We start from the raw sequence: 15,961 nt of genomic DNA, 5'->3' as shown, positions 1-15,961 counted from the left end.
GAAGTCTGTGTGCAATAGGGGGGGTCTGATTGGCCGGAGTGGGCAGAGACCAGTGATGCTGGTAAGTATTCTACAGTGCCCAGGATAGCCCTCTACCGCCAAGCATCATTCAGCCGAAAGGGTCAATAGTGCCCAAACTGAGAAACTCTTGTCCCAGATAAGGCCATGCCCCTGACAATAGAAAGGAGGCCCCTTGAGATTATGATTTGGCGGCCCAGCATCTTGTGCAGGGCTGGCATTATCACAACCACCACCACAACAACACTAAGTGTTCACCATGGACCAAGCATCATTTGAGACCCTTCACACAGGATGCATGTAATCCTCAAATCAACCTCTGTGATAGGGATTATGATGATTCATATGACAGATGAGAAAATCAAGGCCCAGAGAAATAAACGATTGGATTGAACCCCAGGTCCATAATGAGTATGAAGCAGAACTAAGCTATCAACCAAGTAGTCTTGACTTCAGAACCCATACTCACACCGTAGGCATGTGATACATGTTTGATGAGTTCAGGGGTGGAACAATGAGTGGATCTGGCCATCAGCAAAACCAGGAAGCAAACATTTAAGAAGCAATATAACTGGTGCTGTGGACCCCATTGCAATTCACAGAGACCCAACAGGACAGAGAAGAACTGGGCTGTCGGGTTCCAAGACTGTCATCTTCAATAAAACGGACAGCGACATTTTTCTCGCAAGGAGGGCTCGTGCGTCGGAACACAGAAACAATACAACAGAAACAAAGGGCATTGATTTCTCCCGTGTCTCCAAAAGAGGCCAAGAATAAGCACCCATGGCGAGGAAGGTGGATAAATGGGGTGTGAGGCTCCATTTGCCAGAGTGCTCCACCGTCACGAAGCAGGTCACACCAGCGTGACCACAAGGTCGATCACACACACACACACACACACACACACACACACACACGCACAGAGATGCGGAGACTGGACTGTGATTCATTTTCTTTTCCAAAGAACCACCATTTGTGGCCTAAAGTGATACTTTTTCTATCTGTCAAAACTTTGTTTTAACTGTAATCTAGCCTGGAAACATCAAATAGTGAGGGAATTTAGAAGTTGTTTTTTGTTTTTTGTTTTTAAAAACCCTTCTTATGGTTTGGTTTTGTGTGTCTAAGTGTGGGAGGGAATGGAAATTTTGAGAGAGAGAAAAACAAAGTACATAAAATACTCCTTTTTCTTAGAACCATTTATAGTCCCAAAGTCACTGTGTTAGATGGGAAGACACAACAGAAAGAAAAAACTGCTACTCGGTATAACTTGACTGGCTAATAGTAAGATCGCATTTGAGATATGGGTATTAGAGTACTCTTTCTGTAGACATGAATAACAAACTTATAATGTATTTATTTTAAAATACTGTTACAAATGGAGCTACAAACGTCCAAGGGAAGGAATTTATAAACTTGGATAGCGCATATTTCTGTAAAGCAGGCAAAATACTTAGAACATAAGAAATATCCATGCTATAAAAAAACAACAGTGGTGGCTTTGTTTTTGTTTGTTTGTTTGGTTTTGTATTTTGGTCCTTGGACTTGTCTCAAACAGAAACCATAAACGTTCTTTTAAGAAATGGTGGCCGAAGGTCTAACAGAGGCCCCTCCACGTTCATATATGTAATGTTTGCCATGTAAACATGTGGATGGTTCTCCTAAGCTTATTGCCAATGAATGCTTCGTCTGCTCTTAATATCCTCACATGCTTCCGAAAACACGAGACCCAAGTTGTTCTGGGTCTTTCTTATTTCATTCCTCGACTTGAGTAGGAATATGAGGGAGGCAAGGTTTACCAAAGGAATCAGAGGCCAGCCTGCCGTGTTGGACATAGAAGTGGAGGCTTTCTTCGGCTCTTCATGGTGTGAGGTGTGCGAACCAACCTCACGACGGGCAGGACATGACCTTTCCCCAAGAAAGACCTAGTAGATAAAATGACACCGTGAGGATCAAAGGTCAATTCAAGTCAAGTGTGAAAAAAAAAAAAGAGAGAGACCGAGGCAGCAGCCCTTGGCCGTGGTTATGAAAGTCAGGGAGCAGGAGTCAACAAGAAAACCCCGGGTCTAGACAGAGTTGTTCAGTCCGCATTCCATTTCGTGCCGCTCCGAGCACAGGTAAGGAGGGCACACAGAGGAACTTGGACTCCCACAGTGGACTCCGGGCCTAAAAGAAGGAAAGGGGCCAAGATGCCAGGGCCACCCCATTAACTGCCTGAAGATATCCTCTTTTCTGCTTCATTTATAATAGAAGAAAAATCCATTTTCTGCCATTGGATTTCAATCCAAGCGCAGCATGAACTACTGGACATTGAAAATTCTTCCCAATGCTGAATAAGTTTTTTTAACTTGAATTTCTTCATTTCTTATAAGTGCACATGTTCTTGATTTTTCAGAAGCAGTCAGTTATATTCGGCCCGCCAGAAACAGAAGGCTTGACAACCCGCAGCTGGGAGAGAGACTGTGCCTGCTTTAGAATCGGCTTCCCGTTCTCCAAGGGGTCTGGGCCTGGACATCCGGAATAGGAGCTCTCCTTCTGCTGTTCTCTGCTTCCTGGTAACTCTCACACTGCCCCAGAGACGTTCATTTCCATCTCAGCACTGTGTGTTTGATTCACAACATTGTCTTCTTTCTCCTTTTCTTTATTAGGATACGACCCGAGAGCACAACTTGACTTCTCACATGTTAAAAACCCAAGTTTCCACCAACTAGATCAAGGCTTAGAATATTTTCAACACCCCAGAAGCTTCCTTCATGGCTCCCTCTAGCCAATACCTACCCAACTCCACTCCTCCATCTGCCACCGCCACTACCATTTGCTCTCCAGGCAACTCTGACTCATGCCAACCCAGGCGTGTCAGGGGACAACTGGACTGCGCAGGTTGTCCAATGGCTGTGATCCTTCTGAGTTAGAGCGCCAGGCTTTTCTTCTAAGGGATCTCTGGATGGACTCCAGTCTTTCAATTAGCAGTTGAGTATGACAGCCATTTGTACTACGTAGGGTCTCCTCGCCAAACCAATCCCATTGGTATAGAATTCATTCAAACTCATGGAAACCATCGAGGCCAGAGTAGAAGCCCTATGGGGTTTCCAGGAGCCCTGGCAGGGTAGTGGTTACACAGTGGGCTGCTCACCATGAGGTCAACAGCATGAAACCAGCCGTTCCTCAGAAGAAAGATGAGGCTTTCTACTCCCATAGAGATGTAGTCTCAGAAACCCACAGAGCCAGGTCTACCCTGTCATATAGGGTGGCTATGATTCAGAATCATCTCCATAGCAATGAGTCTGGTTTGGCATTTATAGAATTCCCTATGTTGTCATTTTTATAAGAGCAGGTCTTTGTCCTGCAAAGTGGCTGGGGTCTTTGGACCACCCATCTTTCCATTAGCAGCCAAACCTTTAACTATTGTATCACTACCATCTCCTTAACCCCCATCTATGGCTGTGGAGTTGATTCCAACTTACAGTGACTCTATAGGGCAGAGTAGAGCTGCCCCAATGATTTTCCAAGGCTGTAATTTTTTCAGGAGCATATTGTCATCTCTTTCTTCCAAAGAATAGCTGGTGAATTCAAACCATCAACTTTTAATTACTAGCCAAGTGTTTAACCCTTGTGCTGTGAGGGCACCTCACTCTTCTCCCATCCACCTCACCCAAGGCCGTTGAGTCAATTCTAACTCATCGTCACCCTGCATAGGATCTCGGAGATTGTAAACCATTGTCAAATATATTGTATACTTTTAAGAAGATGTAAGAGGATATTTTGTATTGAAGCTTTAAAGATGATCTCAGGACAATAGTTTCAAGGGTGCAAACAGGAGGCATGCTCCAGAACATCAGGAGTCCATGAATATTTGACATTCTCTACATTCCCCACCTTTTGATCAAGGATTTTTCTATAGAATCCTTATCAAAATGTTCAGTCGTGGTAGCCAGACTACTTTTGTAAAAATTCGGTTGTCCACCTGGGTCTTTTTCAGTTGTCTGTGCTGGTCCACTGACCTACTTATTGGTCCACCTCTGTGCCCACAGCAAATCTTGATTTGTTCCAGCATTATAATAATATAAATATCCTGTTGTCTGAGTTGTACAGTGTTATTCTCTTTTAAGAAACACATTTTAACTATTCTAGTTCCTCTGCATTTCTATAAGGATTTTAAAATCAGTTTGTCAATTTCTGCAGAACATGAAGTACAACAAAGTGTGTTGGCAATTTGATGGATTGTGTTAAATCTATAGATAAATTTAGAGAGAATAGATAACTTAATAATATTATGATTCTTGACTCAAGCACCTGCTATATCTCTCACTCTATCTTGATTTCTCTGACCGATGTTTTGTAGCTATAAGTAGACTTCAAACATTTATGGGAAAATTCCATTATCTCTCATTTCCAATATGTTTCTATTCCATTTTCCGTGAACATTTTGAAGGCCCTAGTACAAGTCTTCTAAATCTTTTGTCAGATTTATCCCAATAATTTAAATTTTTTTTATTTTAAAAATGACATTATTGCTTTAGTTTTTTAATTGTGGTAAAAATATGCACAACAAAACATTTAGCAATTCGGCAATGTCTACATGTGTTTGTGACACTGATTTCATTCTTCATGTGTGCAACCATTATCAATATTCTTTTTCATTTCGAATTTCCATTGTCAGTGTATAGGAAATATAAATGGGTCCAACAGCCTACCTAACCTCACATGTTCGTTTTAGTACTTTTTAAATAGATTCCATCAGATTGTCTGCAGCCAATTATATTGTCTGTGAAGAAGGCAATTTTAGTGCTTCCTTTCCAATTTGTGCACATTTTCTTTCTTTTTTTGTTGCTTGATCTCACGGGTTAGATCCTCCAAACCAATAGAATAGAGTCGACATGGTGGGAACAGAGATCCTGGTCTTTTTCATGGGTTTACCAAGAAAGTATCAGTCTCGCACCATTAACATGATGTATCTGTAGTTCTTTAATAGATGCTTTTTTATCAGGTTAAAACAAGTTTTGCCTTTATAGCTATTTAATGTTGCCATTTTACCCTAAATAATTCTTTAGTGCCATCTCACAATTTATGATACTTTGTATTTTGATTTCATGCAGTTCAGAGTCATTATCTTTCCTTTGATTTCTTCCTTAACTCGGAGTTTATGTAGTGCTGTGTCCTCTCATTTCCAACTGTTTGGGGGTTTCCAGGTACCCTTCTGTTATGGATTTTATGTTATTCCATTGTGGCCAGGGGACAAACGATTTTATGAAATGAACCCTATGAAACATACTAAGACTTGTTCGAGGGCCCCAAAACATGCTCTGTGGATAAGAAAAGAACCTAGGTTTTCATGAGGTTGGGGGCCAGACCTGCCTTGCCTTAGGTATGGCTCTACATCCACTCTTAATATGTTCTACATAATCAAGTCTTCTGGACCCTCATTTTCTACATGCTCTATAAATACTAGGAAGGAGTATTGAAATTTGACCACAATTTTGGATTTGTCTATTTCTCCTTGCAGTGATGCTAGATTTTACTTCACTGATTTGCATCCCTATTATTAGAGGGAGGTGCATTTAGGAGGCTTATGTCCTGATGGAGATCTGACAACTCTATTGTGATGAAATGGCCCTCTTGATCCTGGGGAATATCCTTCTCCGTGAGATCGCCTTTGTTTAATATTAATATAGCTCCCCAGTTCGCTTTCTTTAAAAAAAAAATGTATGGTGGTAAACCTGAATTGCTCTAGGCTCAACTATTTCTTGGACTGTTCTACAACAGAAATTTCTTCTCTGGCTTTTAAAATATTGCTGGTGGCCTTTTTATTCTTACTCTTTGTTTTTTTATCTTTATATTATTATTCATAATATTGTTTTCTACCACTATTTATATGTAACTCAGTGTCCCCTAGGTAAAAAGGCCCCTGGGTCCTCCTTCTGTCCCCACCCTGGCTGTTGCTAGGTGACCTGCTGCCAGTTCTCACTCACTGCCACCCTGAGGTTCAACGGAAGGAAACACTGCCCTGTCCAGAGCATCCTTACAAAGCATTGCCTAGTTTGGGCCCAGGGTCGAAGCATCTCATTGAGGGCCCTTCTTTGTTTTGTTGACTCTCTAATTTACCAAACATGATGATTTTCTTTCCCAGTAACCAGTCCCTCCTGATGGTGTTATGTCCAATGTCTGTGAGATCAAGTCTCACCATCCTCTCTTCTAAGGCGCATGCTGACTGTACTTCTTCCAGCACAGATTCGTTCATGCTTCTGGTAATTCACAGTATGTTTAAGTTTCATCAACATCATCATTCAAAAGTGTCCATTCCTCTTCAATCATCCGTATTTGTGGTCGAGCTTTGTATGCAATGAGGCAACTGTAAACATCGTGGCTCTGTCAGGCATACCTTAGTCCTCAGAGTGACAGATTTGCCTTTGAGAACTTTAAGAGTTCAATGCTACAGGTTTGTCCAGTGCAACAATTCACTCCAAATTCATTGCCATTGACTCAGTTCCTATTCTTAGTGGTCCCACAGGACTGGGCATAACGGTCCTTGTGAGACTGCACCTCTTTACAGGAGTAGAAAGCCTCATTTTTCTCCCTCAGAGGGTTAAACCGACCATGCCACAATGCAATACGTCATTTGATGTCCTGACTGCTGCTTCCCTGGACCTTGATTGTGGATCCACGGAAAATGAAATCCTTGACAGCTTCAATCTTTTCTCCATTCCTTGTGATGTTGCTTACTGGTCCACCTGTACGGAATTGTGTTTGCTCCATGCTGAAGTGCAATCCGTCCTGAAGGCTGCAGTCTGGTTTTCATTAGTAAATGCTTCAGTCTTCTTCGGTCTCAGCAAGCCAGGTGGTGTCATCTGCATGTCCAAGGTTGCTCATGGATCTTCCTCCAATCCTGAAGCTCAGTTCCTCATATAGTCCGGGGTCTCAGATTATTTGTTCAGCATATAGATTGAGTAAATATAATGAAAACGTAAATCCTGCCACACACCATTCCTGGATTTGAACCATGCAAGGTTCCCTTGTTCTGCTGGAACAGCAGCTTCTTGGTTCATGTACACGTTCCGCAGGAGCGCCATGAAGTGTTCTGGAATTCCCATTATTTACAATGCTGTCCATAATTTATTATGACCCACACAGTTGAATGTCTTTGCATAGTCAACGAAATACGATTACACATCGCTCTGGTATTCACTGCTTTCAGCCAAGATCCATCTGATAATAGTAATGATAGCCCTCAGTCCACATCCTCTTCTGAATTTGCATTGAATTCCTGGCAGCTCCCTGTTAGTGTGCTGTTGCAACCATTCTAGAATTATGCTGCAACCTTTCTCTGGACTCAGCACAAGTATGGGTCTTTCCTAGCAGGTTGGCCACCTCGTTGTCTTCCACATTTCTTGGCACAGGTGAGGGAGCACCTTCAGCACCGCATCCATCTGTTGAAACACTTCCCCTAGCATTTCATCAAACCTCGGAGCCTTGTTGCTTGCCAATGCCTCCAGGGCTCCTTGAACGAAGTCCTTTGATGCCATCAGTTCTTGATCCGAGAGTACTTCTTGAAATGGTTAAATGCGGACCACTACTTTTTAGTACAGTGACTCTTGGTATTCATTCCATCTTCTTTTGATACTTCCTGCTTTGTTCAATATTTTGCCTATTTTTTTTTAAAGGCACTTCCATTGTGACCCCTATGGGGCTGAGTAGGACTGCCTGGAGGGCTCTACCCACAGAATCATTCAATATCTCAAGTGCAGCTGGATTTTTTTTCAGACCTTGCAACTTAAGAGATGTGTAGTATTCCCTTTGACTTTATAACTCCAAATCTTCGCCCATTTCAGTGTCGTGTTTTACTTTAGCTTCTCTGGCTGCCCTTGGGATTCTGTTCCGTTCTTTAACCTCATCATGGGTGCCTTTGCTTTAGTTGTTCTACAAGAGCGAGTTTCACGATCTGTCCTGGCATTCATTGTAACCCTTTCTGTCTTTTCCATGACCTCTTGCTTTCGTCACATATGATGCTCTTTATGTGGTCTTCTGTCATGAATGTTCAGTGTGTGATGGTCTCTACATTCACCCGGAATACACGCAAGGCTCTCATTGTTAACATGTTTTAATTTTCTTCAACTTCGATTTGAGTTTAAAACGTATGCGCAATTGATAGTCTGTTCCATAGTCAGCCCCTGCCCTTGCTCTGACTGACGACAGTAAGCTTCTTCATAGTCTCTTTCCACTGACTGTCTCCCTACCATAGAGTGACTGCTGACTCATAGTGACCCGACAGGAAAGGGGAGAATTGCCTCTGTAGGTTTGCAAGACTGTAACTATTAATTGGAGTAGAAAGCCCCGTCTTTCTCCCTTGGAGTTGCTAGTGGTCTTGAACTACTGACCTTGAGGATTGCAGCCCAACACGTAATCACTACACCACCAGGGCTCTTCCTCTGCCACCAGGTCTCTTTCCAGAAACGTAGTCTATTTGATTCCTGTGCATCCTATCAAGTGATGTCCACACGTATGGTCACTGTTTATGTTTTTGAAAATAAACATTTGCAATGAAGAAGTCATTGGTCTTACAAAATTCTATTATGTGATCTCTAACATTAGACCATATTTTCCAACTTTCACATTCCAATCATCAGTAATTGACAATGCACCTTAATGATGTGCTTTATTGATTTCAGACTTCCGAAGCTGGGAAAAATATCCAACTTCCTCACACTTTACACTAGTTGTGGTTGTGTCCACTTCAATAATAGTTGTATTAACTGGGCTTCCCTGTAGATGTGTGAATTGTATCCTATCACCGACAGCACTGTGCTGTAGGATAGATAGTCATGTCTGACCTTGGAAGTTAAGCAGGGTGAGGCCAGGTTAGTACTTGGATGGGAGGGCAGATTTTGAAGTGCTTTTTGACAATGAATGCAATGCTGTTCCTCTCCAATTTGTCTAGGTCAGCACAGTAGATCATATGGTTCATGGATTCAAAATGGCCAATACCAGTTGTGGTGGTTACATACTCTCCTGTCAACTTGAGGGTACTGAGTGAAGCCTATCAATCAGGTCGGAGTTTGATGACCTCATTTGGAGGTTCAACAGAGATAAATAGCCCACTGGAGGCCGGACCCGTTCTCGCTCTGCCTTCCCTTTCCTGCTGAGGAGACCCACACAGGAGCTGGAGGAGCACATGGAGATGCGTCTGCCACCACTGGATCCACAAGACTTTTTACCCACCGACCAGTGATCTTCCTGCATTCGGCATTATTGCATGTGCTGCATGAGTCTGAAGAGGAATTCATGGACTACTATCGGACATAGGGGCTAATATCAAACCTATGGACTTGATCTGGACTGGACTGGGATGTTTTATTGATGCACAGCTGCTTTTGGATATAAAGTTCTCTCTTACACATAAATAAAAGTCTCAGGATTTGTTTCTCTAGTCAACCCGGACTAACATGCCAGTCCATTTCAGCTCACTCATGCCTCCAATATCAAATGTGTTCCATTTCAGTTTTTTGACTTTAGATTTTCCTAGATTATATGTCAGGCATTCTGCATTCTAATTATTAACGGATGTTTGCAGTGGCTTCTTGTCATTTTGAGCCATGCCACGGCAGCAAAGGAAGGTCCTGAGAGCTTCGATCCATTCGCATCATTACAGTTGACCCTCCTTTGAGACAGAAGCTCTTCTCCAATCGTATTTGGAGCAGCTGCCAACCTGAGAAGCCCTTTTCCTGGCACTCTCTATGACAATGTCCGGGTGCTATTCTGAAGGTTTTCAGAGGCGACACTTTCAGAAAGTGTCCACCTCTTCCTTATTTCTAGTCTGTCGTGAGTCTGGAAGCTCTGCTGAAGCCTGTCCGCCATGGCCGGCCCGGCTGGTATTTGAAATACCAGCAGCAAAGCTTGCAGCATCATAGCCTGCATAAGCCATACAGAGTGGGACAAACTGCAGTACAAGTCGAGGAGACTTGCCACAGAACAGGCATACACTGGCTTTAAGGCATACTGCTGAGCAGTTTGCTAAGTGCCTCTACCAGTTTAAACCCCCACCAGCAATGGACGTCTAAGTCTCAGCTGCTCCGTCTTGCTGACAACACTTGGTAGTGCCAACAGTTACCATTTTAGCCAGTTTAGGGGTGTCAAATTGACATTTTTAATTTGCATTTCTATAGGGAGTCACGGTCATATGCCTACTGGCCACTTGGATATCCTCTTGCGTGAAATGCCTGTTTGCCTAATTAAATTTGTGTGCTCAATTTAAAATTAGATGGTTCCTCTTTTCCTCAGTGATTCACACACACATTCATAGGAGCTCTTTATATGCTCTGGACATGAACTTTTGTCAAGCATAATATTGCCTCTTCTCTGTATCTCTGGCTTATTTTACTCTTTATTAGAGAGCCATCGTGAGTCACAAGCAAACTGACAGCAACTAATGGCAATAGATACATTCTCGATTTTAATGTGGTCCAAGCCATCCATCTCATCTTGTTTGGGTAAGGCTTTCTGTGTCTTGTTTAAGAAGTCTCTGCCTCCCCAAAGCATGAAGATAATTCATGTGTTTTCTTACTGCTGGTTCCTCCTTCCTCCTTCTTAAATACTGCAGCAGTAGCGTGCAAAGCTTTTATGTGAACTAAAACTTCTCTCTTCCCCTTCTAGAGCATTTCTCTTCAACATCGCACTGCCTCGGCTTGTCAAGAGGCCATCGGAAGTCACGGTTGCACATCCTCCTGCAGCTCTGGAGGGATTTCCACCCATCACGAGGGCCCCAGCCGCTCTCACCGTGACTTGCTTATCAGTTAGCAAAACCAGTATTTCCTTTCTCCCTTATTTCATTCTCTAGTGTCTCTGTTCTCTCTGTTTGAAAGTTCCTATATGTAGCAGGTTGAAGAGTGGTTCCTTTGGCTGGTGAGGTTTTTCCTATTTCCTCCTTCTGGTTTGTCACAGTTCTGAAAAATGATCTGTGATAAGTATTCCGGTTCTTTTTTTTCCATTTAAAACGTAGCCCCATTCGAGCTGAGCAGTTGTGAGCAAAGTGCACACAGGTGTGTTTCCCATTCCAGGCTGGAGCGTGTCACACTCCCTCTGGGTAGACTGTGGAGACCATCCACGGGGTGACCTGTGCATCACGGCAGCCAGTAGAACAGTTTCATTAATGTCTGTCTTTTTTTACAGTCAACAGATTCCTCCTGCTAATAACATACTGTGTATATCAAAGTCATGGTCAAGTTTTATCCGGCTCTTGGTCTCCTCTTGTGTGCAAGTACTCCCTCCCTCCCCCCACCGAACTTCGGTTCATGGAATCGTTTGCCAGGGGTCATTAGATAATTATTAACAACAGAGGTCGAGTAGCTTCGTCTGATGCCCATGTCGCAGGAGAAAAGAGGAGGCCTCCCGGACAGAACTATCTGGAAGGCGCTGCTGTCCTCTCTTCCCCACGGTCCTTTTGTCCCTCACGACTGCAGCACAGCCTTTGCAGAAACGGATCCAGTCATCCGAGCAGTGTTTAGAAATGCATATTTTACTTGACAGCGTTTACAAATTATGTCTTTGCCTCAGAATAACTTACTGGAGGAATGCTTCCATATGCTGAAGTCGGACATGCCGTTATAATGAGAAAGGGGGAAAAAAAAGGTCTTTTGGCATCTAGTTTTCCTATACGTACTAAGTTACAATACGCAATTACAAATTAGTAATGCTGTCCCTGAAGAATTTACCATGAATGGTTTTCTAATTCTTTCTGACCCTCGAGGCTCCAGATTGGGACTGCGGGTTCTGCCATGAAACAATGGGTGAGTGGGAATTCGATGATGATTTATCTATGTAATGAAAACAATTTGCTACAGTGACAATAATTCTAATATTTTAATGAAGAAATGTCCTCCACCCTACCCCCTAAGCCCTTTGTGTTCCTCAGGATTCCAGGAGAGATCGAGTCCAGCTTCCAGTGCCATAACAAATATCCTTGCAGTTAACCCTTCCTATCCCGGATGCTGCGATGTGCTGAACCATTTGCAGCAGAACCTCGAGGCTGAGAGACACCAGGAAGAAAGGCCTGGCGCCATCCTGCCAACACTCCGTCAGTGAAAATGCCGTGGATCGCAGGCCTGACCCAGACCCGGTCACGGAGATGGCACAGGGTCAGGCCCTGTTTTGTGTTATTCTCTTGTCCACAGGGAGGACATGATTTGGGGACAAACTCACCCATGGCATCCAGACTTCCAAGCAGATTTGGGGGAACAACAGTCCAGGAAACAAATCCAACGTCCTAGCTGTGTTTGTAAGTAAATCGCTAGAATCCAGCGACCCTGATGTATGCGTACATTGTCTCCAGTGATGATTGCTCGACAGGAGCAGAGCTATGTCCCTGTGACAGGGCGGGAGAGCGCACTGAGCCTGATACAACCAAAGCAAACTCACTGCCCTCCAGTCAATGCAGACTGACAGCAACGCTCTAGGGCAGAGGAGAACTGCCCCTATGCGTTTCCAAGGCAGTAACTCTTCATGGCAGTAGAAAGCCTCGTCTTTCACCCATGGAGGGGCTAGTGGTTTCGAACGGCTGACCTACTGGATATCAGACCACCGTATAACCGACTACATGACCAGGACTCCTAAACACCATGTACTCTCTATCCATGGCAGTGGATTCGGGGTTTTAGAAGAACATCTGATGAGTGGAGAAATGGGGGGGAGGAACTATCTTTCTATCTCATACCTCCTAATAGTTTGACTGTGAGGCATCATATAACCAAAATGTGATCTACTTGTTTTTTAGTCTTTTAAGTCAACACTCTGAAGTAACTCATAAACTGTTGTTGTTGTTGTTTTTCCCAATTTGTGGCAGAGACCAAGACAGCTCTGAAGCCCACCTTCATGGAGCTAACGTCCTAATGGAGGATACGGCAGTGTCCGTTTATATTTGGCCCCCCAAACATTGTGTCGGAACACGATCCACAGGGATTCGAGCAATCAGATGAGCAATGGTCTCGTATGGGCCCAAGGAGTGCTTCTCAAACCCTTCCCAGCAATGGTCTGTCCACTCTGCCGTCACGCATCCCTCTTTTCCCATCTCGCAGGGACACGTGGAAGCTGGGGCTGCCACCGCTGCGTCCCCTGGCAGGCCTCTGAGACGTCACGGGACGGCAGGCACAGCCTGCACATCTCCGGTCGAGCAGCAGCAAGAAGACGCTCACTGTTGATGAAGAAAGCACTGATTTTGCTTTTGCCTCTTGGACGAGTTCAATGACCTTCACAGTCAACGTGCACATCCTTACTAGACTTGAGAATTACTCTCAAAGGCATGTCTTTCAAAAAAAAAAAGTATGCATGCATGATTTCAGGGAGGAATGGAGAATGAACTATCTATCTCAAACCCCCTCTGTCTCATACCTCCATCTCGTCTTACAGTGGGGCTGTGAGGTACCATGCCCCCAAATGTGATATACTGGTTTTCAATCTTTTAAATAATACCCTGAAGTGAACTTATTTTTTTTTCAATTTCTCAAAACAAAAAATTAAGAATGATGAAGATAATACCTATTTGAGGGCCTTTGTTCATGTTACATGTCTATATATATGTGTCATATGTATATATCTTTCAGGCTAACTTTTGAAAAATGAAGAGAAACAGCAAAAGGGATAAAAAGGCATTTATGAGATATTTTCAGCCATGACGGTTCAGGCAACCAACAAGAACAAAAACTAAAAAATACCTGACCTTGGTCAGCTGTTCCAACTGTCCATCCATCCATCCATGCACCCATCCATCCATCCATGCAGTCTGTCAATAACTATTCTATTGACATGCCGGCCTGTATTCAGGAGCTGGGAATATGGCAGCGAACTGGACAGTCTGATGCCTGCTTTCATGAAGCTAACATCCTACATCTGAGTGGAGGATACAGCACCGTGTATTTTGGGTTTATATTTGGCCCCCAAAAAACATTATGTCGGAACAAATACACAAGCCTAAAGGAAATCCCACCAATCAGAAGAGCAGCGGTCTCAAACCTGCCAGACATCAGCAAACCTCCTTTCTCCTCCTTCTTCTCTCCTGAGCTTCCCCTTTCAGACTCTCTCTGAGAAAAGGCCCCACACACTCATTCACACTCCGGCCTCGGGGACAAATGGCTGACAACATGCCTCTCAGAGAAGCAGACATCTCAGTACAGGGAGACAGGAGCAGTTCCTTCGTCGCTGAGAGGCATTTACTTACAGCTCTCAGAATTTCTAGAGTCGCGCCACCACTGATTCATTCCTAAGAGAATAGGACCAAGCAGCGGCTCTGTTGCAGGACAGCATGAGGCTGGCGTAGACAGCAGGGTGGAGTCGGTTCATTTACTATGGAACACGCCGAGCCTGAAGGAAACACGCTGGACACTGTCCACATACGCTGTGCCCACCCTTCGCCACTCAGTCTCACGGCCCAGGCTCTTTGGGGACTGAGAGGGCTTCTTCTGTCTTCTAGGCTCACCAGCGGGAAAGAAAGAGCTGAATTCCCAGCTCCCTCCATCCTGAGTCCCTGTACCGGACAATAGTTCCCAGATAGCATCCCCTTCACTACTACAGCCACAGCTGTAACCGCATCTCTCTCTCTCTCTCTCTCTCATCTTCCCTCCCCTTGCTCCCTGAGAGGATATAAGAGCTTCCAACAGATGCCCCTGTTCCGGGGTGGTTCTTTAAGCTCTGCCCACTCCATGGCACTTCACCGGCCCCTTTATGTCTGTCTCACTCGGCATGACCCAAGTTGTGAAGCCAGAGGCCAGCTCTAGTACCAACTACATATTTAACAAACTACATCTCGGGTCTCGGGAAAGCATTCTAGGAAGAGATCTTCCCTTTAGAACCAGCAGGTGACTCACCTCCAAACAGGAAAATGCTCAGGCTTTTGACCGGCGTCACGCCAGCCCCCCATGCACTCCCACCCTCGTACACACTGGACGAGCCTTCGGAGGGAGGTGGCTTACCTTTCTGTGGTCAGTGGACGGCTGTGGGCAGACAAGCTGGACTCCAAGCAGCAGGAGGGTACCCAGGACCCTGAGAAGGAAAAGTAGCTGGGCTGTGAGGATGTTCGAGGCCGCGGCACGCCCACGGTGCGACACAACCATCTCCATGGCATCACGAGAAGGGACAGAACAGCTTCACGTGGGCCCTGGATGTGGTCATCAACGTGCAAAGGGACACCCTGGCCCCCTGGGAGGAAACACAGTGTCTGGAGAAGGATCCAGTTGGCCAGTCTGCATGGCCGATCACAGGTCGATCCTAGCATCACTGTGTACCAGCGGAGCTTCTAGCTCAGGACCTTGAACCTCTTGGAAACCTAAGTCTCCTCTTTTGGGAAGTGGAGAGACTGAAAGAAGCTCGCTCCAAGGCCCGAGGGAGGGCTGGGTAGGGGACTGCGCCATGCCTGACCCAGAGTGTGAGTGATCCTGCTGGAGCCGCTGAGATGGATGCAAAAATGGGAGTCCTGAGCTCACCCAGGGGAGCGCCCCTTGCACCTGGGTTTTGCTCCACCTGCTGTGATAGATGCTCTCCAAGGGTGGGATTGGCTGAGTGAAGCCCATCATCACCAGCCCCTGAGGCTGGCTTGTCATCAAATAAAGGGAAGGTACAGACTTAGGAGCTGATTGGCCCTGAGACAGCAGGGTGTGCAGAAGAGAGCGTCAAACTTTACATTCAGAAACAGCAAAGTTTGAATCCCAGCTGCACCATTCCCACCTCAGTGATCTTGACGAAGCCCATTTCTCTGAGCTGCCAATTTCTCATCTAGTGTAAGGATCACTAGACATGACAGAGCCGAAAGCAGCCAGCATCATTAATCAGGGGGAGAGAAGAGTCGCCTAAACTGGTCAAATAATGGGCAGAAAAGTTGCCCTCCGTCTCTTCCGGGGATGAGGGGGAAAGGGGTCAGAAGAGAGCAGGTCTGAAGCAGAGTGGGCACAGTAGTCCACTGCCCCTGATT

General features: G+C 44.9%; 1 protein-coding gene across 1 annotated transcript in view; it reads right to left on the bottom strand.

The window, feature by feature from the left end:
- THSD4 (thrombospondin type 1 domain containing 4) overlaps window positions 1-15,961 on the bottom strand; it is a 721,258-nt gene that overhangs the window by 670,233 nt on the left and 35,064 nt on the right. The window contains exon 3 of the mRNA XM_045285660.1: window positions 14,967-15,036. Coding sequence (XP_045141595.1) covers window positions 14,967-15,036 — 70 coding nt within the window. The remainder of the gene's footprint in view (window positions 1-14,966; window positions 15,037-15,961) is intronic.

This window comes from Echinops telfairi, unplaced genomic scaffold (genome assembly GCF_000313985.2).
Source record: "Echinops telfairi isolate 266 unplaced genomic scaffold, ASM31398v2 ScPeMD7_7475;HRSCAF=8513, whole genome shotgun sequence".
NCBI lineage: Eukaryota > Metazoa > Chordata > Mammalia > Afrosoricida > Tenrecidae > Echinops > Echinops telfairi.
This window is presented reverse-complemented; position numbering and strand designations above follow the sequence as displayed.